The 23,180-nt window shown below is 53.0% G+C and overlaps 1 protein-coding gene across 1 annotated transcript; it reads left to right on the plus strand.

Moving 5' to 3' along the window:
* Positions 1 to 711: 711 nt before the first annotated feature.
* Positions 712 to 23,071, plus strand: rad18 (RAD18 E3 ubiquitin protein ligase). The gene is made up of 13 exons (XM_028824962.2): positions 712 to 897; positions 2,374 to 2,455; positions 5,809 to 5,870; positions 9,285 to 9,355; positions 12,015 to 12,268; positions 12,837 to 12,936; positions 13,476 to 13,660; positions 17,545 to 17,615; positions 18,015 to 18,075; positions 21,108 to 21,230; positions 21,304 to 21,421; positions 22,373 to 22,417; positions 22,884 to 23,071. The coding sequence occupies exons 1-13, from the start codon at positions 844 to 846 to the stop codon at positions 23,002 to 23,004; spliced, it is 1,347 nt and encodes a 448-aa protein (XP_028680795.1). The 5' UTR covers positions 712 to 843; the 3' UTR covers positions 23,005 to 23,071.
* The last annotated feature ends 109 nt before the right edge of the window (positions 23,072 to 23,180 follow it).

A 23,180-nucleotide genomic window follows, 5' to 3' on the forward strand; every position in this document is an offset into this window, starting at 1 on the left:
GACATTACGGCCAGAGGCCTCCGCACTTTCACTCATTTGGCCGAATATCTTTTATATTTTGAATATTTTTTTTTTCATTTTTGGCTAAACATTTAGTGCCTCGCTACGCAGATCGACAACAAAAGGGTATTCTTTATAAGAGTCCCCCTCACCTTTAAATAACAGCGTCTGTCAGCTTTGTCCCGAATCGTTCAGCGTCCATGCGGTTACCCAACAAGCGCATCGCACACTCCTTAACACGGCCGCACAACTAAGCTGCTCACGTCGGAATCGAGAGAATCGACAACACCTACGAAGAGTCCCAAACGTGTGTTTATTTCTTGGCGTATGTGTTTGGACAAGAAAACAAACCTCAGTCGGGTAGTTGACAGCTAAAATTAGGGTTTGCTTCACAAATGATCTACAGAATAAAGAATTACCTTTCGACTCTATCGATCAGAGATGGTCCACGGAACTTCTAAACACAATCTTCTAAAAAGAAAGACGACATGAAATAAATTGTGGCATACGCTCCTAATTTATTGCTATTGTCTTATTTTCTGTATGGTTTATTGTTTTGGTTTTATCTACGTAATCAGAGAGCAAGCCGATGCTTCTCTCAGATATCAAGGCAACGCTTTGAACAAGCTCGCCGCCGACTTCCGCCCCGCACTAGAGGACCCCGAAGGCAGCAGCCTATCACAGCGAGCGCCTTGGCCGGCGGAAGTCAGCTGCTGGCTCCATGACTTCCGCTTGAGTGTGGCGCTGCAGCGCGCGCGGGATTGTTGAACTGGCGGCCGCAGTTGTTTGCCGCGCTGTGTTGTTAACGGTGGGCTTCTGAGTTCCTGGTGGCGGGACGGCAGCATGTCGCAGTTTTTCACTGAGCCCGAGTGGCCCCCTAGTTTGGCCGAACTTAAGGTGAGTGCTCGTCGAGTGTCGCTGGTATCAGTTAAGCCGATATTGGACGGGTTTCCTTTCAGCTTCTTTACGACAGACATTAACGCGCCGGGCTTGTGACTCCTTCTGTGTTAAAAAGTTGTGCGCATGGCCGACATGGACGTCTCCAAAAGGTTGAACAACGTTATTTGTTTGTGCCGTTTTTTCATGAAACCCCAATATTTGATGTCGTTAATGGGGTTTTCCAGATTTGCCCAACAGGACAATAAGGCCGAGTCATCCTACGTGAGACCCTTCGTGTCTGAAATGACCAGACGTGTTCGGAGTAAAAGGCAAGCCCCGGCGGACGAAGAGGACGTGTCCCCAGTTTACATCGCCTTTATTACGCCGTTGTGGCCCCGTCACTGTCCTCTCGTCAAGCGGCCGTACGGCGAGAGGAGTGCCGGCTTAGTGGGGCGCAGTCAGCAGGACAGAACCCCCGAGGTGGCGGTGGTGCCAGTAACCGCCAATTCACTCTCCTGATGCCAGTTTAGGGTCACCCTGCGTCATTTAAATGTCCCCCTTATGCGTTTCTGTGTAGAGCAGGGGACACACATCACGATGGGCGCTGATTCAGCAAAGCGTTACGCGGGAGGTCCCAGCTCACCGGCACAAGTGGCTGATGACGGGTCAGCAGTCGTCTGTGGCCGTGTTCTTGTTGGTCAGGGCACCTGTCCTTCGGCCTGAGCCCCACCTGCCACACCTCCCGGGTCCCCAGTTAGACACAAAGTCGCCATTCTGACATTGAAGGCCACCTGTTCCGGGTGTTTGGCACTTAATGAAAGTCCAGTTACGTTTGATTCCTCCGGAGATGAAGCGAGTGTGAGGACCGCCTAACGAACGCGATCTCGTGCTCCGGAGCTGCGCGGTCCTCTAAGGTTTCCCACTGTGCCCGTAAGTCCACCTGGGCACAGGTATACAGCGGCTGTGAGTGACTGCCTGGTGTGTTTTCTGCTTTCCTTTGAAGAGTTGAGCAAAATCTGTTATGCCAAGTAATACAAATATCAGCAGAGAATCGTCTTACACACCAATGTAAAGAAATGTCGCGCTTTGAAACAGGGCCCTGTAGTTGGTCCCAGGTGTGTTTTTATGTTGATTATTGTGCTTAGGTGGCACAGTGGCAGCGCTGCCACCTCTCACTAAGGAGCTCTCTAACCACCCAAGCGTGGAGGGCACTTTGAGTCGTGAGAAAGGCGCTGTGTAAATGGAAGGAATTATCATTGTGGTGGTGTTGGCGTGTGCCAGGCTGGGAGAATCTGAAGTATCTAACCTTGGCACACCTGCATGAAGAAAATTAATCAAAATCTTAAATTCCTGTACAGAGAAATATTTTAATGACAAAAAATCACCAGAGAGGTGCCACCTGTGCAGTTTGCCTTCAGCGGACTCCCGACGTCAATCCGTATTGAAGTGCGGCTCTACTTCTTACCCAGCATTCCTCGATGTTTCTCTTTTCAGAATGTCGATACCCTGCTGAGATGCGCCATCTGCTTTGACTACCTGAATATTGCCATGATGGTCCAGCAGTGTTCTCACAACTGTAAGTATCCGCCATGTTGACTTGGTGTACGCAGGATTTAGAGTTTTGATCACAAACAAAGACGAATTTCATGCGGGTACCCACAGATCACTTAGCCGGAAGGGCAGGGCGACAGAAAATAAGGAGGGTCCTGGGGTTTGAGGTGTCCCAAACGGAGGAGAAGAAGCTCGTCTGTCTGATGTCTCGTGTTTTATGTACGGCGACAGGATGGAAAAAAGAGAACGAGGCCAAACTCGCCGTATCCTTCAGCGTGGGCAAGCAGCACAGCTGGCACTAGAAGGGGGGGCACTTTGTAGATGTTGTCACGTGGTCGGGTGGTCTGCTGAGTCTCTGGAACTCGACAGCAACTGCAGGCACCCACTTTGACTTCCCACCAAGCATGTTGACGTGAACCCATAGCCCACACGGGCACATGAACCACAGCCGTGTAGCCTTTTCAGGGTGACGTTTATTTGGTGAGCCCTCGGCCAGACGTTTGCATGGCACAGTGGCTCAAACAAAAAACTGAAAGCAAAACGTCAAGCATGACATCGATGCCCAGTCGCTGCTGGGCCCTTTGTGCCAGTGTCGGGGCGCTCGCTGTGAGTGTCGAGTCAGGTGTTGTCCGTCTTTATAAAGTGTCTTTCTAGCGTGTGTGTGTGCGCTGGATGCCCCATGTTTGAAGGCCTGCTGCCCTCCGTTCCACAGGGTGGCCACACTGGCACACATTGCCTTTTTAGGGTTAGCAGTGAAAGCAAAGAGCTTTTCTTCTCTTGTCTTCAGCACCTCTGCTGCTCAGGTACTGCCAGGGCAAGACGTCGTGAAGTCGTAGCCTAATGTGGCACCAAGGAGTCTCTGCAGCGGTAAAAGCTGGGACAGTCAAGAGACTGTTGAGGTGTGACACTGAACCGCCATGGACCTGTCAGGTGGCATTAACCTGCAGTGTGTCACGGCGCCCGCTGTTGGCTCGGCTCCCTTCCATGGCAGTGAGGTCAGACTGTTGGCACATTGGTAGGTGGACTCGTTTCAGTCGGCCCCTTTCAGTGTTCTTACTCGGCTGCTATTCTGGTGCAAGTCGTCTTTCTCCTGATGATGGCTTCTGGACTGGCAGCTCTCTGAGGTTCCTGGGGCACATGGCACGTGTTCTCTGCTGCCCTGGTGACCTTTGTTTTTTTTTGCCCGACAGCTCCACCATCTCTCAGGTTTGTCCTGCCCCTCTACGCTGGCATGTGTGATTGTTGCTCTGTGATGACCTGCAGTCCCCCTTGTCTCTGCTGCCCTTTGCCACCTTGGAGTTTGGCATGCTGTGTTTTTGCATTTTCGTCCTGCATGTTGTTTTATTTTTGCCCACGTCCAGCTTGTAGATGCAGACGCACCTCACCTGAAGACGATGGTCTGAGTGTTGGTGGGTGGTCCCCCACTGCAGGTGTGTAACGTGCCACATGTCAGTAAGGACTTCACTGTACCAGTATGCCCCATACGCGTGCTGATCGAGACCCCTGAAAAGACAAGGCTTTGACCTTAAAGATGAGCAGTAATTGGGTGTCATTACGGTCTGAGGGTCTCGATGTTGGCGTTGAGTGCTTGGCACTCGTTGATTTTGTGAATTTAGTTTTTTTGTACGCTGTGCCCCTGTAACTGTGTAAACTGGCAGTGTGAGGGTCTTTGTTAGCATTTTCAAATGAAGGACCAAATCAGATGAGAGTCACCTGCGCCTGACCCTCTTAATGGCATCACTGAGTTATCTTAAATGACATTGGTGACGTCAGCGCCATGGCAGGCTTCCATTTCTATTATTCTAATTCTGATTGTGCCAGTTACTTGACTGCCATCTTCCCCATTGGGTAGTCGTTGCTGCCATTGTGAGATGCTCCAGCCTGTTGGCATTAAGGTTGACGGGACTTCACTGCACCACGAGAGTGTCCGTCTGTTGCATTGTGGGAGCTCCTTCTGCTTTGGTTACCGCGCCAGGTCAGGCTGGCAGGCCTCAGTTTCATTTGCCTGGCATGTCTCTTTCTTTTATATAAAGAATGTGTTCCTCCGTGTTTATCGTTGATCTGTTAGGATTTTGTTGGACTCGCGTATAAAAGTTTGTTTGGGTGAAGACTGGCGTCTTGAAGCGTTGGTTCTGATGTGATGTGACGTGACATGACAGGGACGGGCGGGTGGGTGTTTGGTTTGAATTTCAAAGGCCTGCCTTGGCTGAGCTTGTTATCTGTGACAACACCAGATGGCGCTCTTTTCTGTTATGACCGTCCCTGGGCACCTCGTCGTGCTGGCGAGGGTCTACCCAGCAGTATGCCAGAGATGAGCCGTATCTCCTGTTTCTCGGCGTCCTCCACCAGCATTCCTATCGGCCCAAGTGTGCATGGAGACGGGACCTGGCGAGTGTGCCCCTTGGCACTGGATGCCCCCGTTTGCATGGTGAGCTCAGCCAGGTGATTTGCGGACAGCGGATTTCGGGTGTTGGTTTTTATCGCCACCCCGAGATGAGTGACGCCGACTCCGTGGCCACCAAGGTGCACTTGAGGGGTTGGTTTGTTGGTGACTCGTCAGTTTGCTTGCTCCGTTATTTTGGTTTTGTCACTCGGCGCCCGAAGTCGTCGTCTTTGTCTTTGACAGGAAGTGTGCGTTCTGCTCGTTTACGGGGCTTTTCTGTCATTCTTGTCGTTTTGTGCTGCCACTTTACGTGACCCCAGAACGCTTTTGTTTCTTAGGGTCGGTCAGAGCTGATGAGGCCCGTCCTCGCCTCGTTGTCTCGAGTTCTGTCCGTACTGTCGATGTGCTGTCACTGGTGCCATCTGAGTTCTCCCCCTAAAGATGTCAGCACTGCGTTGTGGCCGAGTGAGCGCAGAGGTGCCTTGGCATGACAGTCTCGGTGGTTTGGGGGTGAGCTGAACGATTGGCACGTGTGCTGTCCCCTTAAACACGTGGCGAGGAGCACAGTCACTGACCGTTGTGTCGTCACGTTTCTGTAAGTAAGGGGAGAAGAATCAACGCTGCCAGCTGCCACCAGTCTGCCTGCCAAGTGCATCGGCAATGTGAGGCGACACCACATCGTTACAAACTCTCGTCACGGTTAGTGGTCCGTCAGAATATGTGGAGCCCACCTACGTGTGCAGCAGTCCGACCCCCTGAAGTGATGGGCGCCTGTGACTGGCCAGTGTTGTGTGAGTCAAGCTGCCTCATCGTTTGTGGTTCACGTCTGGACTTTGTGACGCGCAGTGACTCTCTGTGTGTGTGTGTGTGTGTGTGTGTATATGTGACACCGGTGACACAGACACCCCACCATAGTCACGTTAAAGCTGCTTGTCCTGCGGCTCTCAAGGCTGGCATGAGACCCTAACTAACCCTCGTGTGCTTTTGCTTTGCAGACTGCTCTCTCTGCATTCGGAAATTCCTCTCCTACAAGACGCAGTGCCCTTTGTGCCACTTGGTGAGTACCCTCTGTGGGCTTTCATGTTTCCTGAAGAGCTTCACGCGTTGGCACCACGATGTGCGTCCACCTCTAGTCAAAGGTGGTGGCCTTTAGCATGGAAATGTTGGAATGGCGAAGGGGGGATTTGTAACTCGTAAAACAAATCATCGTAGCTACGTGGCATTTTATGAAGGGAGCTAAACCCGCCGATTTGGGGGCACGTGATCGATTGATCTTACGTTTAGGGTTACAGTTTAGAACGTGAAGAGCGTCAAGGAGCTCGCCGCTATAAAACCTGAGCGAGCGTGTGCTTCGCCGAGAGTCCGAGGGTATTGACCAGACTCTTGTTTAAAGGTCACACTTGGGTATCTGTGCCCCCCGTCTGTACCCTCGTGTTGTCCGTCTGATCTTTGGTTATTTTCATGTCCTTCTTTACACGGTGAGTCGAAACGACGTTAATCCAAATGGTGCCGCCATGTTTGGTCTCTCCTGTGCCACCTACGGGCCGTCCGTGTGTTGAACGCAATGGCGAACAGGCCGCCTGGCACTGACCCCCCCTCCGTGTTTCTTTAACTGTGGTGACGACTTTCCTGTTGACGTCGCGACTCTCGTCGGGCTGACGGGGGTCTCGCGACTCCAGTGTCCCACCAGATCTCGTCCTGCGAGCTTCTCATTATCATCTTGTGTCCTTTTTTTAGTGCCACTCGTCAGATGCCCTCTGGCCTTTGATGCATTTGATTGAATTCTTCATTTTCTAAACATCGGAGAAACCCGCGCAACTCAGGACGGCTAACGGGACCCCTACCCTCAAGAGGCCATGTTGAGGAGTTGTACCCGCTCCGCTCCGCCATCAGTGAGTCCGAGTACTTGGCTTCATTGGAGTTTAAGTTAAGTGAACCACGTTGTGGGGGTCTGGTGCACTGCAGAGACCCCTGAAAGGCACAGCCAGGTTGACAAAGCATACGCTAAGTTGGCATCTTCTGCCCCCCATGCAGCCCACAGCTTCACTCGAGGTGTGTCTCCTGGAGACGCGCTGCACGTTGGTCGGATGTTCAAGTCTTCTTTATACCGTCAGTCTGTGCGGACTCCCGGAGCAGTGAGCCAGCAGGTGCGGCCCCCCATCTGTAATCGGTTTCTGTTCCCCCCCGTCACAGTGCAGTAGGCATTAACTACAAATGGAGGGCACGTCTTCAACTTGAAACGACTCGGCCTGCATTTCTGAGCAGGACGGTGACGTCTGGGGGACGTGGAGCCACTGTGACCGCGAGTGACGTCTGCCTGTTAGGATGTTTACTTCGCTATCTCGTTGTCTTATTAAGTGACACGGTTGTGTATTTGACTTCCAGGACCGCACGTACTGCGCCATGTGTGGAGTGGGTGACGTTGTCACTGGCAAGTTGAGTTCGGTTCCGCTGCTAAATAAAAACCCCAAGTCAGCGCGACGGCCAACACCAGGAGTCCATAAGCGATACGCAAACTGGTAGAATTGGCACAACACAAGGTGCGCGGGCCGCTCTACAGGGTGGGCGTTCGTGTGGTGGTCCGACTCGGCAGCTCAAAGTGTGTTTCACAGTACAGTGAGCCGCCTGACTGCCAAGTCTTAGTAGGGTGGCCATTTTGTGCAGATTTACTTAACGGGATGGCATATTGCAGGTGCCACACAGGGTGGTCTTCGTACGCAGTATTGTCGTCGTGCCACTCAGGCCTCTTTTTTTTTTTATTTTATTATTTTTTCTTCCCTGCCAGCGGCCGTGTGCAGAGTCGATGGCGTCGCTCTCGGGAGGAGTGCTGGGATTTGGAGGATTTGCTTTTAGAAGCTGAACGCTGTTGCCTTTTGAGTGTTGATTGTTCTTAAATATGAAGTTGAAAGCTGCACATGTAGCCCAGCCCTGGCAGTCGGAGTGGCATGAAGTGCGTTTAGAATGACCGGAGCTTCCTGAACTCCGCCAGTCAGTAAAGAGAAGCGACACTTCAAAGTAACCCACACAGAAACGCGGAGCTGCCAGGCAGTCAGCTGGCTTGAGTGGGCATCCAGAAAGCTTGGGCTTTCTCCTCCAGTGGAGCCAGTTAATGAGATCTGCGTGGGCAACCGCATCGTAGCGGAGATTATCTCGTAATTCTAAGCTAATGAGAGCCCAAGTTGTTCTAAAGCTCAACCCGATGGAAAAGGAAGCCGATGTCCGTTGTAGCGGCCAATAAAATGTGTTAAATAAACCCGTGAAGTCCTGTCTGCCAACCGCTTGGCCAGCGCCCTGTTCAGAGTGCTCTTTCATAGGCATTGTGGCAGACCCTCGGTGCCAAGCGCGCCCGCTAGAGCTGACCTGCTGTGACGTCAGCATTGCAGTGGTCCTCACGAGAGCGACTTCCCTCTTTTTAAAAGTCGTCGTTTGGGATGTTAAGTCATTAAAGTGACATTTGTGCTTCATCCTGCTGCTCTGACTGCCCAAGTACTGCCGCCTTGTGTCTTCTACGCGGTTACGGCGCTCATTTTATGTCCGTGCTGCTCCAGCGGTTTAATGCAGACCCCTCAGTGTGACGTGGGGACCCCTCAGTGTGACGTGGGACTCTTTGTATGGCGCTTGAAGCAGAACGTGACCGTTGTCTTCTTCATTTCCCTGGCCTTGTGCCGCCGCTGATTTTGGTGAAGTTGCTCGTAATTTAACACCTCACCTAAAGGGGTCCGGGGGGCCCAAGTGGCTGCTGTGGGAGTCATTCCTTTGGCCTGAAGAACCTGAGGACCCCTCGGTCTTTTTATTATTTTTTTTGCCCCCACTAATAATTTAATTACTAATAAAAAGTTCTACTTTATGATGAGAATACGGATACAGATGGCACCGATTTAGCTGGTGCCCCCACTCTTGTTGGCAGCCGGTGGATAAATGGTTAATAAAAGAGAGACCATTTGACTTTAATTTGCTTGTCACTTCTAATTAATCCCGTTGGAGCAGCAGGAAGCCTCTTTATGAGTCTGAATGGCAAATTTAATACGAACCTGGAAACGGCAGGAAGGCCTAAAGGAATCGCGAGGACTGACATTTTATTGGCGCTGTGAGATAGTATTTGCCCCCTTCCAGGTCTTTGCCAGTCTTTTCAGGTCCTGAAGCGGCTCTGATATGAGACAAGCGGTAAGTGAATGAACTCCCGATAACAAAGTTAACCGACGCCCTTTAGTGAGTGGTGGTGCCACCTTCAGCTGCAGGGCTGGCATACTGGCGCCTCCTAGAGTTCGGCAGGCAGACTTGAAGACATTGGGAGCCAACATGACAGAGAAAGTCAGGAAGGAGACAAATGGCTTGTCACAGCACTGCGTCTCTTGAGAAGCGGAACACAAATATTTAACAAAGTAGATGTGCGTTGTCCTTTGCATTGGCACCATTGTGTGGCTGCGCTGATTTTAACGATGCATTGTTGTACTTTTGTTTAACATTACAGGCCGTGACGGAGTCCGATTTGAAGAACAACCGAGCACTGGATGAAATTGTTAAGAGCTTCAAGCTGGCGAGGTTTGTAGATACCCAGATGTGTTTGTACAGCGGGCACACTCAAATAGCCGCTGAAATGCTCTGCGCTGTTAAGATTTTCCAGTGTTGTCAGCCTGATTGTCACCCTCAGTAGTGTCAGATCGTTTTATCAGGTGGTTATTGTCACATGTTAGTTGTGACACGTCGCCACTCTCCAGTGCTGCCGTTAGTGACTAGTCGAGGCTCGCCGTCAAACTCCTGCCCAGTCTCTGATGGGGTCTGCCCTTAGGAGGCGCGTTGAGATGCTGCGTGACACGGGGAGGAAGTACTCTGATGGATTGGGGGGCTTCTGGTCTTGGCATTTGTCAGGACGTACTGGGTGTTTAATTAATCAGAAGCGGTCTGTCACCTGAAACGGCCCTTTTACTGGCACCACAAGCGACATGTTGGCTTCTTCTCTTACTCACTGAAGAAATCTGCTGCTGTGACTTGGCATCAAACTTCACAAAGTGATGCCATTCTGCTTTTGAATTTCTGTGTCTAAAACCCCCCCCAAAATGCCCCAAGGTGGGGAAAAACCAAAAACCTGCATAAGTAGGGAATTCCTAACATGGCGAAGCGGGCAGTGAGACCTTCAGAGTGAGGTTCGACTCCAGACGTGAACAGGAGATGATCTGAAAGCACTGTCAAGAGCTCCGCACGTGAGGCTGGTCAACGCCGGACGTGCCCTTTAGTTACGAGCCCTGACAAAACCGCGCACATCCACCTCGTTTCAGACTCCCTTCTGATCGCTTGCACAGCAGTGCCAACCTCCCGGGTCCAAAGTCACACACACACACACCTCGGAGAGAGGACACTTTACTGACCATTGCAGGCGTTCAAGGAGCTGTTGGGTAGACTGATGGAGGCCAGCAGCTGCCCGTCTAAATGGACTGCACTCCTTTAGAAATCCAGAGACCTTCTGTGGGGGGCCGCCTTTAAGAAGACCCCATTAAGATGGGGCCGAATACGACAAACGGAATGAGATGACGGATGAAGGAGCGTGATGGCCGCCGCGTGCTGAAAGCCATCCTAACACGGCTCGGTGTCGGAGGAGTCGCGCAGGAGCTGCCGGCCGAGCTCTGTCTCCGTTTAACTCCAAACACATGTTAGGATGCAGTGAATGTGCTGAAGGCTCCACGGATTCCTCATATTTTCAAATATGTTTCTGTTTAATCTCCTTCCCCTCCTTCTCTGACATTTCATTTGATATTCTCTGGAAAGTATTACTGCTCTTGAAATTCCGCCGGCCTGAGCTCATGTTTTTGAGGTGACTCACTGCCTGCCCTTTCTGTCATTTGGATTTAAACCTTCGATTATAAGAGCTAGTGACGCGTCACAATGACAAGTCCGTCACCTGTCCGGTGACAATGCCAGCCGTGCCAGGGGTCCTTCAATTATATGCTGACACCACCTGTAATAACCACATCTGAGGAAGGCGTAAAAAGGAGCTCGATGATGATGGATTACCAACTGACCAATCCAGGACAACGAAGCAGAAGTTGTTGGGAATGTCCACAGGGAGTGAAGACGGCGGCCATCTGAGGTCATGCACACCACACTGATGCCACCTCTGATAACTCGCAGCCACTTTGGGTGAAACATCAGGAGGTGACGGATTGGGGTGAGCACAGCCCTGGCATTTGATACCCGCTGTAGTGAAGCCCACCCTGTGTTGGTGCAGCCATCGCTCAGCACCTCACGCCACTTTTCTGAATTGACTTCTAGAAGGAGCGGAGCAGCGTGGAGTGTGGCGGCTGATTTGAACTCCTCAGTGGGGTCCCAGCCTACGGTTCAGTTAGCGTCCTTTTTACATGGCTCGCTTCACAGGGTTGAGGCTCTGAGGACTTTCACAGACTTGGAAATGCAGAAGAGCCCTGGGCATATCCATGGAGCTTTACACACCTCCGCCCACCAATCTGAGAAGTGATTACAGGGCCGTGCAGCGTGCCCATTCACTGATCGTCCTGTCCGAGGGCCGATTTAGTGCCATCTGTCTGTCCCCGTGAACACCAGAGGACCTCATCCACGGTGACCTTTCGTTCCACGGCCTTGGCTCAGTGGCTCAGCTCCACACGAGTTCTGCTGTCAGACTAACCAATCTCACGGAGTCGTTCGTTTCTTTCGCCTTTTAATGTTCTCACTCTTACTTCTCAATTGATGGGCCCACTGCAGTCCTGAATAGAGTGGTCCGACCCTCAATGGCTGTGCCCACCGGTACTCCAGGCGTCGAGATGCTTCACACGGGGGAGTCCTCCTCGGGGAGAGGGGCTCTAAATGGCCTTTTCAGTAACGACTCTCAGCTAATAAGACCCCATGTTTCACTTGGTGGCTCCTTAGTGTCCTCCTTTGGTCGATTTTCCTTTTGTGAGAATTTCCTCCAGTGGACTTGAGGCACATTAGGACCTGATGACCCCCATTGGTGTAAATGGTGGCATCCAGGTAAGGCGGTTAAACGCGGGTGGGGGGGGGGTTATGGGCATTGTTTAAGAAGTGGAGGGCTGGGAATCCCAAATGTCACTTGAGCAGTAACTGCGGCCTGTGATTAAGGAGGACCCCAAAGTACACGCAGACGTTATGGTGCCATGCTGTGTCTGCTTGGCTGTTAAGTCGTTTCCTTTGTGAGGACTCGGACCCTCTCCTCTGTTTGTGTTCTCCTCAGGCACGAGCTGCTGAAGTTGAACTTGGAGTCTCCTCCAATGTCGCCACAAATCCCACGGCAAGTGAAGCCTCTGGACCACAAGAAGACCACCGGAGTAAAGCAGGAGAATCGACTCATTCATCAGTTTCTTAACAAGTTAGACTCGCCAGCTGCCTCAGGACAGAAAGTGAAGTGTGAACCCCCAGAGAGACCCCCCTCGGACGACACTCTGGAGCAGCCATCGACGTCTTGCAAGGTGAAGGAAGCGGCGAAAGGTAACGGACTTTGTGCCACCATATTAGTGTACCACGTAGTTGTCTGTGACACAAAGCGAGTGTGTGTGTGTGTAACGAGACTAGAACACGGGCAAGAGAGGGCTTGGGGGATCCACCGCGTACACCTGAGAAAATAAAGAAGTTGAGGCAACCATCCAGAAGGCCTTCACAGAGGGGCGGAGGACCTTGACGTGGGGGTGGCTTGGTGTCGACCCCACTTAACAGCACATTGAGTCAAGTCTGTCCGATACGCGTGTGTGAGTGTGTGTGAGTGAGGGGTCTTTAACTTGTTAACACGGACTGACTGACTGCTTTCTAACAGCAGGGCCAGCGGCGATGGCCGCACGTTGAAGGTGGCCCTGAGCTTTAGTGAAGCCCAGTGAATGTCAAACTGTCACCCGATTTGAGCCTTTGTCACGCCTGAGGTGGCAGGACACCAGTTTCATACAACACTTGAGTTCTTTGTTCAGTGCTTTTGGCTTCTGTGTCCCCCCATCCCCCCCCCCCCCCCCCCCCCCCAAGTGTCTTTTTCTTCTAAACAGCCTTGAAATTCTCGGTTGTGTTGCAGTGGAGTGTCCTGTGTGTGGAGTGAACATTCCGGAGCAATTTATTAACAAACATCTGGACAGCTGCTTGACAAGGGACGAAAAAAAAGAGAGTCTGAGAAGGTGAGCACTTGGGCGAGGCGCCACGTGACTGAAGGGTAAGACGTCATCTGTTGGGGTCCATCCCCCCCGTCGCCTCCGCATTTCTCACAAGGACCGACGTGATCGTCCTCTTTAAACCTTCTGCAAGGCCACTTTCATGCCCCAAACCCGTCGTGACCCATTGGGGTCCTGGGATGGCCACTTTGCACGCCCCTGTAGACTGTTTGCTGTGGCATTAAGGCATCTAACACTTGTGTGTTTGGAGCGGCCTGGCAGTGCGTTTTCATCTCTTCTGTTTGATCTGCTTGTGAATTGCCCTCCAGTGCCTTGGCATGGTGACACTTGTGCCCATCACTGTCCCTTGGCACGGTGACACTTGTGCTTCTTTTATTTTGTTCATCTGCTTGCCCGTTGTTTGTTGGTTTTCTCCTTATGAAGCATTAGTTCCATTTCTGATGTGCTTTCTCGTTCTGCCGCCAGGTAATGATGACCTCTAATGTCCGTGACTTGAGATGGCAGTGCCGGCCCCCGTGCCCTCATGTTTGTTGATTTCCTTTCAGCTCCTTCACCAAACGTAAGCCAATGGCTAAAGTCGTGTATGACCTCCTCTCTGACCAGGAGGTACGGAGAAGACTGAAGGAGCTCGGCCTGCCCACCCAGGGCCCCAGACAGCAGCTTGTGAAGCGGCACCAGGAGTTTCTGCACATGTACAATGCCCAGTGCGACTCTCTAAATCCCAAGACAGGTAACACGGTTGACCGCTCATTGGGTCGTCTCACTAGTACTGGGGGTGCCTCACACTGAAGGGCACCATTGGAGTTTGAAGCCTTTATTGCCCTTCTACTTGAGAATGCCATGCGCTCAGTTACAGTATATGAATTGAATGTTAATGTAATGTGCCCATCCGGGCATTTCTTAGAGGCCCACCTGCAGTTCTTTCGCCGGTGCCAGCGGGCATCCCGTGTGTGCAGCTTAAATGGCTGAACTCGGAATACTGGTGGGCATCTGACATGATGGCACATTTCTGTCGGAAGCTGCAGTGTCCCTGGCATTTTCACACACACACACACACCCCATCGTTAGGAATGTGTCGAGAGTGGGCCACCACCCAAAAAATATCCGGTCGTCGGCTGTCTTGTGGTCTGCAGCAGACAATTGAAGAGAGCGTCGAGTGAAGCTGACATTCATTGTCTGCCAGCTGCTTCGGACTCTGGCACTGCAGTAATTCATTCCAGAACGCACGACATTCCAGGCCTGGTCGTGGATGGAGCAGCAGAGCTGTGGTTGCCTGTCTGTGCACAGGAACTCGGGCACTAGACGTTGGGCAGCTTCATCGTTCATTGTCACCAGCTTCATGGCCTTTCCCCAGTGCCCAAAACTCTCTGCCAGGTTGGCCTTCTTTGGAGTGACTGCCATTGTTTTCATGCCACCCCAACACGCACACCTTCATGCTGGTGACCCTCTTCACCCACCCACTCATCCTTTGCCATTTGAGTTTGCTTGTCTGCCACACAACACCTCCACGCGGCCTTTCTGCCAACTCCGTGTTTGTCACCCTCTCACTCTGTGACCTGATCAGTCGCAGCTTTGCTTCACGTCTCGCCCCTCATCCTCCCCGCTGTCAGCTCTTTAAACTTTGGCCTTCAATGCCAGAGAGGGGTACCAAGGCGTCAAAGTGGTGGGCAGGCGCTGGAGTTTGTTGTGTGTCCTCTCGCCTGGGCTGTCAGTGCTGACAATGGGCAGATCTGCCATTATAGGCGGTGGTTGTGCTTGGCGTGGTCTTACGATGTTCCTCTGGGTACGTTGGCAGTGTGGCCCTTTCCGTCTGCCAGTGGCATGTTGGTTTCCTTTGGTTTTGTGTTTGTGAGGTTGTGTTGGTATAAATAAAAATTGTGCTGAGATGTTTTTTTCGTTCCTCTCTTATTATCCTCCTTGGCGAGTGCGCCCGCGTCTGTCTCTGTGCGCCCGCGCGTCTGTCTCCCTGTGTGTGTGTGTGCGCGCGCGCGTACACGTGTCTGGGCCGCTCGGCGCATGCAGTCATCGCGTACATGAAGTGAACTCCACGACGTCACAGTCCGCGAGTGGGACCCTGGTGGTCTTCGGGTGTCCGTGTGAAGTTGCTTTTCATTTCCCTCGGCCTTTGCGTTTGGGGGCGTGGCTCCCATTTTATTCCTTTGTTTTACCTTCTGTTCCTGATAATGTTGTGGTTTTTTTTTTTTTTTTTATTCCGGAAGCTCCCACTTATTTTCCCAGCCTTTGCTAAACGATTTCATGGGAAAGGCAGCCATACTGTGGGCAGCACCTCTGCTTCCCAGTGAGTCCTCCAGTGTTTATGTGGCCAGCCCCACCAGTGGCCCCCCGTTTAGTGGCAGTCCTCGTGTGTTACAAGACATTCACTAAGAAGGGCTCTTCATAGACACTAGGAGGCGCTCTTGTTGCATGCCAGTGTTGAGGATGATGCCAAGGCAGGGATGAACCCTGAGAGAGTGAAGGCCTCGCTGGGCCAGTCTGCCCAGCAGGATGACTGCCCCCTGGTTTGCCACTCCTGAGCAGGCCCTGTCTGTCCCCCATCCGTGTTCTTGCCAACTACGCCACTGCCACCTCCATACTCCTGGCCAATTCACAGACTGCTGTCACGCTCACAAGGTGTGTCACTCCCCGGTGACACCTTTCTCTGACTCGCTAGGACAGCGCATGTCACAATTCCCTATAGTCCGCTCAGAGGGACCCCCAAACTGTAAAGCAGGTTTGAGAAGTCAGTAGATGGTGGGATTGTTTCAGAGACTGAGGGGCTTGACCTGAACAGGACGGTCACTCCAGACATCCTTGTGACAAGTTCAGTGCCTGGTGGAGGCGTCGGGGTCCTCAGCTTTGTCACCTTTGTTACCACGTGCAGCACATTTGGTTTATTTGCTACGTGAAGGTGGTCTTTGTTCCTTTCAGTCTCCCTCGTTGTCGGATTGTTAGCCTTTGTGGTCACCTTATCAGTCCTTTATGATGTGGACCCTTATCAGTCGCCATATGCGCCGTCTTTGATGTCCCTCTGCATATCAGGTTTTCGATTGTGAGTCTGCACAGGTGTATGACAACCCCGTCACATCTGTCATCGCTTATCTTACACCTAAAGGACTCGTTTGTGCAGGTTTTCTTTGTAGAACGTTTATTATTAGATGGCAGTGTGACAGACAATGAGTGACAGGCGATGTCCCCTTCAGTTCGGCCCCCAGCTCTTCTGAGGAGTTCCCAGGATGTCACAGTGTGTGATCCACAGTCTTCTCAACACAAGTGGAAGAGCCCCCCCGTTGTCATTTCGAGTCTCTTTATGGCGTAGACCTGAACCGGGGGTCCCAAATCCCCCCTTACACCTTGTATGTTTACTCTTTTATTACATGTGTGACCTCGGACGTCAAGACGGAGAGATGGCTGGAGTGGGATGAGTGCGGTACACCCGGGTGGGCAGCGACTTGTCTGGGTAACCAAGGGGGACCTCCATCTTAGTAGGCAGGCGGAATGACTGATGCTCTGGCCTTCTCTGTTGGCCTGATGGGCCCTTTGGCCGAAGCTTTCACTGTCCCGCTTGTGACCTGACGCTGCTACCCTCTGGTGAGTGACCACCTGAGACGTCCCTTAAAGAGACAAAGTGACACTCCTTACCTGAGCACGTGTGTCTGTCACGTGTCTCCTTACCTGCCAGCATACGTTTACTCGGTCGCCATTTTAACTGTTGCACCTCTGGATCGATTGATCAGTTGATTGACTTTATGGATTAAAGATTCATTAATGAAGCGAGAGTGGAGGTGTCCCTCAGCGCCAGGCCTCCTGCACGTCCGACTCGACGGCCTCCACTATTCAGTGGTCTTGGTGCTGCCGTACGGCGGACCCCCAGGTTGTCATTACTTTGGCCACCGTCGTCCTGTGTGTAACTCACCTGAGGTGACAAATGAAGGCACAAACCAAACGGGTCCGCGTTTTGTCTCCTTTTCTGCGCAGACCACCTCAATAATCTGCTCTCCCAGACTGTGATTTACTACAGCAGTGCATGGTGGGCCTTTTGGGGGCTCTTCTTTCACGCAGCCCCCCAAACAGTCGTTTAAGAAATAAAACACGGATGGAGCTGAAGAAAGTGGACGTGTGGGCGAAAGACCACCCTCATGACCTGGTTAGGACGATAAGCAGGTGGCCCTGACTGTCCAGATTATTCCATGTATCGAGTGGTCCCAGCACTTCATCATGACGGGGGTCGAGGGGAGGTGACCAGGGCAAGCGGAGGGGATTGCTGACGTGTCCTCTTGGATAACCGGGTCAGCGTCACTTGAACGTTTCATTGATGCACAGGTTTGTCCATCAAGGGTCACAAAGATTACAGCGGGGGGCTGAACTGCCCGGGTGAGCTCAGGGTGCCCACGACGTGTCTCCTTGTGGTCTAAGGGGCAGCGCTCCCACACGTGGCACAGAAGCTCATTTTGCTGAGTTGCTCGTGGAGTTCAGCTTGACCTCCACCTCACAGTCGGGTGAGACTGCCACACTGGGCCCTCGCTTGGCACTTGCGTGGCGCCGTGTTACTGCACTGATGGTTGATGTCCTTTGAATCAAACTGTGGATGAATTTTCTTTTCTTTTCTTCCCGCAGTACAAGAAATAGTCAAAGACGTGGAAAGGAACGAGAAGCAGAGGGCGCGGCTGGAGAGCAAGTCCAAGACGGTGCGTTCCTCAGCTTACTTTGTCACCATGCGGTCACATCAGGTCAGGTCAGATGTCCTCGTCTCGGTGCGTGGCATGCAGATCATCGGACAGAACGGTTTGTGATCGGCATCGAGAAGTCGACTCCGGTGGGCCGATGGGTCTGCCTGCGGGTATTTGGTATTCCTTTGGATTGTGTGCCAATGGGGTCTCGGACCCCCAGAGTCTCCATGCCCGGTACCCTGACTGTTTTTCGCTGTGTGTTCTCTCATTCAGGTCACTCCTTGCACACTTGGACCCCTGAACGTGTGAGACGTCAGGCCAGCATGTGTCCCCAAGTGTGAAAGTGCAGTGACTGTCCTCGGCGTCTCGGGCGCACGTCACTCTGGTCACAGCGAGTGCCTTCTGCTTGTTTTTTAGGTGATGCTGTTTTCAAAGAACCAAACTGAAGAAGAAATCGATGAGATACACGCTCAGTATCGTAAGTGTCTTTCCTTACAGAAGAGGGGTCCGAGACCCCAGTGTAGCTCCAGCTTGGCGTGACGTGTGGTCACCTTGTGGGTGGTCCTGACCTGTTTCTGTGACCACAGACGCCTTAGCAGTACCAGGCTCCTGTGTGTGAAGCCCCCTCTGGAGCGGTGGGCTCATTCAGATAAGACGTTTGCTGTTTGTCTGCCTTTGTGAACTCCGGGCTCGTGTGCCCGACGCTGGTAGAGATCTGGCCATCGGTGGTCCCGATTGGGTTTCATCGCTGGGACTTCAAGGAGCGAAGAAAACATTGAACCTGCGCCCGGTGCTCTCTTTGTTTAGTGGACTTTGTTTGTGGTTGATGCTGAATGAGGGCGGCTGTTCAGTGTGAAGTGTTGCGATTGGTGGTCTCTGTGCGAACACACACACACACACACACACGTGCACCGCATGTTAGAAAGCAGGGACGCCGAGATTTGATTTCATTCAGGGCGCCCTTCTCCGTTTCTTTTCCCCCAAACCTTTCTCAGTGTTGCTGCTCAGGACAGAAATGGCTGCAGGGCCCGTGATGCTGGCAACGGGATAGGTGGCCGTGTGACGCTGGCGGTGGGATACGCGTCTGGACCTTGCATGAATGCCCCCTTTTGTGTTTAATGGAGTTGTTTATATTGTATCCGTATGGCATATTTGGGTGATATTCAGTTGGCTGAGGTGACTTGTGACAGCTGTGACATCCTGCCTGCTGCCTGCTTTGGTATCGAAGACCTCCTTGATGTTGTGGAGAGATGCCATGACGGTGCCCTGCCATTTGCGTTGCACGAGGGGGTTTGTGCCTGTGACTCCTTGCGTGTAATGGCTGCGGTGGTCTGCTGTTGTGCGGACCGCGTGCCGCTCTTTGTCATCTCGACTGATTGTTGAGTTCATTTCATTCCCTTCAGGACACTCGAGGACGAGGTCTGATTATAGAAGGCTGTCATCCTGTGCCCCCCACGCCCTGGCAGCGGTTTGCAGTCGCGTAACGCGATCACAGAAGAGCCCGGTGGTCTTTCAGGAGGATAAAAGCTCTTCCTCTTCATTGACGAGCCGCTCCAAAGGAAGCTTTGGCCACATGAGGGCTGCTGGGTGGCATTGGTGACGCCGGCGTGTGACATGCACGTGTTTGTGTAGATTATGTCAGCTGAGCGTCTCCAGGCTGTTTAAAAGAGAATGGGGGGGGGGGGGCGCTTGACAACTTTTAGTAAAACGAGGCCGTGCCGCTGAGACCTCCGTTGGGCTTTTACGGGTTTAGCAATGAGAACGTTGTGTTTATCGAGGGTCCTGCACCAGAATGACTGGTCAGCAGACGTGACGAGCTGAGAGTTCACATCGGCGTGAAGCCCACCAACAGCTTTCGGGCCAGGAAGACGTTCACGTGGCATCTTTGGGCTCCGTTAGTCTCGTCCCTGGTTGTTGTAAAGTGGCCCACCGTCCAGGAGGGTGGGCTTGTGAGTGGGAGTGAGCGGCCTGAACGGCACACGGACCCCCGTAGTCCTGCACTTTAGTGGTGGGATTGAGTGAATGTGTGGAGTTTGGTGAAAGGCCTTGCAGTTCAGGTGCCACACAAACCCCCGTGGTCACCAAGAGGGGCCGGGCACTGCCATGTCTTTAGCCGGAGGAGCCCACAAAGCTGCCATTTGATTTGATATTTTAGTTTCGATGCCCTAATGCGTTAAGATGGCCACCAGCATCCCATCTAACGGGGTCCACAGCGGGACGTCTGCAAGGCCAAGCGGAGGACGTGGTCTTCCAGGGGTTTCCTGATGTTCTTGAGCGTCACCGTGGACCACCATCCTCCTCGTGCTGATGGCTTCACTTTCTGATGGCCCCCTGTGCCCACCAGTCCTTCATTGACTGTACACCAGTGAGTGTGCTTGGCGTGCCAGTGGTCTCCAAATCACAAAGCTGCTGTTGTGGGCACACAAGGCTTGGAGTCGTCATCATCGCTGGGGTCCTAAAAGCTGCCCACTGAGGACAGGGCACAGCCAGGCTCCCGCTCTTAAAACAGTCTGGGTCTCTTTAGTGACCCACCGAAGAACTCGAGCGCATGATACGAGACTCTTGACCTCCTGCACTGTCTGTGCCAACCGCAGTGGGGTTCTGCTCGGCGGTGCAGTCGAGGAGCGGCCATCGTGGTGCGTCTGTGAAGTATAAACACACTGATGGCCCCCTCTAGTTGTAGAAGTCGGTGGTCCTCCGCTTACACTGCTTACTTCTCCGGCCGGCGGTGGTCTCTCCACATGTTTTGTCCTTCGTGTTCCTTTCTCAAATCTCATTGACAGTTTGCGGTGCGTGAGACTTGTTTGTCCCATACCCTTGCCAGCCCCCCAGTGCACGAGTTTCGAGACGTCGAATACGAAGACCTGGCTGCTTTGAGCCAGTAGGGTGTCACACGCGCACACCGTGACACGCACAGCGCCGCCGCCTCGTCTTTATCAGTTAATTGCTTTCTTTGATGGCCACCAGACAAATATTAGCCCTCCGAAGTCTGGATGTTGACGTCCTTCATCCATTGGCTCCCTCTGTGAAGTCACTCGTCTTTGGTGATTGCGCACTTCTTTGTTTTTGTTTATTTAACCAGAACGGGCCATGAAGGGGGCTCGATGCATTTGCCCCTTTCAGGACCCCCGTGTAACTGTGACGGCCCATCAAGCAGTTTGCCTTTCACACGTCTGCTCCACTTAATTAGAGCGGCGATGTGGAAAACGTCCTTCACCAGAGTGTGTGAGCTGGGCACACGGGCAAGGGGCCCTGTCAGAGGGCGGGCGTCATTAGTGGCCACTTACATGCTGGGGGTCCGCCTCATGTGACAGCAGCCCCTTTGTGTTGGTCACCTCCTGGACCTTGTGGTCTGCGTGGGGGGGGGGGGGGTGCATTTAACACTCTTGTAGTGCCCACCTGCGAGTCCCAAGGGGGGTGCCGATGAGGGAGGTGGAGAGACAGTAAAGTGCAGGTAGCCCTCCCACCGCCGCCACTGTGTGCCCCTCACCTGATGTTTTTTGTGTCCAGGTAAGCAAAACAAGACGGCGTTTCAGCAACTGATTGAGCAAGTTAAGGGGCGCCAGCAGTCGACACCGGCGGGCGTGAAGGTCGAGCCTGATGACGCGGACCACCGTGGAGCCACTGAGCCAGGTAATCCGCCAGAATCCCAATGCCCTTGGTGTGCGGACCCCTTCAAATGCCTGACTGTGTGTTCCTCCACCAGGACACCCCGAGGGGCCATGCGGAGCCTCCAGCCCACCGGTGCCCCAGTCCAGTGTGGGTGCAGAGGATGGCCAATGGGATTCCTCCAGTCCAGCAGCCTCCTGCCTGTCCACCAGCAGGTAAGCGTTTGCCATTCTGGGCGCCGAGTTGGAGTCACGGAGTCGCTCGTCATTCACTAGAAGATGCCACCTCAGGTGCTGAACCGCCGGTCACACGTGAGTTTGTGTTTAGGCCCAATGTGACAAAATGGCGCCTTGTGGAGCTTGGGAGTTTGGACGTCACACACCCCATCCAGACTGTGGGGGGCATCATCTGGGGGACTAAAGGTGCCCCAGGGCAGGCGGACACATGCGCCAAGTGGGCTTCTCATCATGGAGGCTCCGGCGCAGCTTTGCCTCTGAGATGCGTTTCCACGGCGGCGAGTGAGTGAGTGTGTGTGTGTGTGGGGGGCAGACTGTACTAGGCCTTGACGTGACCTGCTGCCCTCTCAGGTCTTATCTTCATTTGCCACACAGATGCCAAGTCTGAGCCGCAGCTCTGCTCTGCCCTTCATTTGATTGGATGACTGCCAGCTCTTCGAGTCCTGTAGTGCCACCCATAACGCCACCCCGTGGTGTCCTTCCCCAGAATGTTCTAGAAGCAGACAAGGGTGCAAGCCTGGGGGTCAGGAAGCGGCGGAGGCCGTTAGGGAGGTCCGTCTGTCCACTCGTCTCCTTCTATTCATAGTCCTGGGCGGACAGTCACTGCTTGGTTTGGTGGGCCTTCCACGTGCCAGTGTGGGGTCCGACCTTGATTTGAGCTGAGTTCATCGATCAAGTGGCTGCCATGTTCCCTTCCTCTTCGTGGTCTGATGGCTGCCAGTCTCACTCACCCACCCCACACACTCGGGCCGGAGCAGCCTTGTAATTAGCGATGCACTGCGAGTCCCCTGAGGTGACGTCACTTGAGCCTTCACACAACAGCGTGAGCTGCCATGGCTCGGCTGTTGGTTTCAAGACACTTGGCATGTAAATCAAAGGAATTGTTGTCCTGTGCCGCTCATCCTCATCCTCTTCTTCTCATTCTTGTAGCTCCTGTTCAGACATCCTGCATTCGGATTTGACTGAAGACCAACAGTAAGTAAGAGCTGGTTAGCCCCCATACTGTGGTGTGACTGCAGTGCTGCTTTGCATGGCATGTGTGATGTTGGCAGGTGCCACTCTACCAGGACCAGCTTTGTGCAGTGCTGCTGCCACATGCCTCTGTGTGCCCACGCGTGGGTTCCGTCATCTTCCTCAAATGGGCACAGCACCCGGCATGGCCCGCTGTCTCGGTTTGTGTTGATGCCCGCTGCCCACCCAGTCTCTTCTGTTGTCATGTGACATCACATGTTGCCATCAGCTGATGTCTGTCACATGTCTGCTGTTCATTTTAGCGGAACTTTCACCAACCCACCAGATGTCATTTGGTCTGCCAGAGCCACACAGCCCCACGTGTGCCCACTGGGCCACGCATGAAGTACGGGGGGCCGGAGTGCATGTCGCATCATCTGCCTTGCAGCTCCATTGTTCGTCATTTTTTATTTTTTTGTCGTATCCACAGGCCCATGAAGACGATGCCACTCAGGAAACGAAAAGCCACCAGCGTCAGTGAGTGCGGGCAGAAAGCAAAAGCACGCAGGACGTCACGCGCCACTCGAGGGGGCCGAGGAGGACCACCCTGACGTAAAGCGGCCTTCTTATGTAGACGTCACTTTGACTTTGAGTTCTTTAATAAATACACAAAGCGGAGTTTTGTTTCTGATGTCACCTGTCTGTCCCTGGGACTCGAGAGCAGCGGCGAGACCACCGTGTTCCTGCTCCCCAGGCTTGTGGCTACCTGCCTCCAATGCTAAGGCCT

Source organism: Erpetoichthys calabaricus, chromosome 18 (assembly GCF_900747795.2).
Source record: "Erpetoichthys calabaricus chromosome 18, fErpCal1.3, whole genome shotgun sequence".
NCBI lineage: Eukaryota > Metazoa > Chordata > Cladistia > Polypteriformes > Polypteridae > Erpetoichthys > Erpetoichthys calabaricus.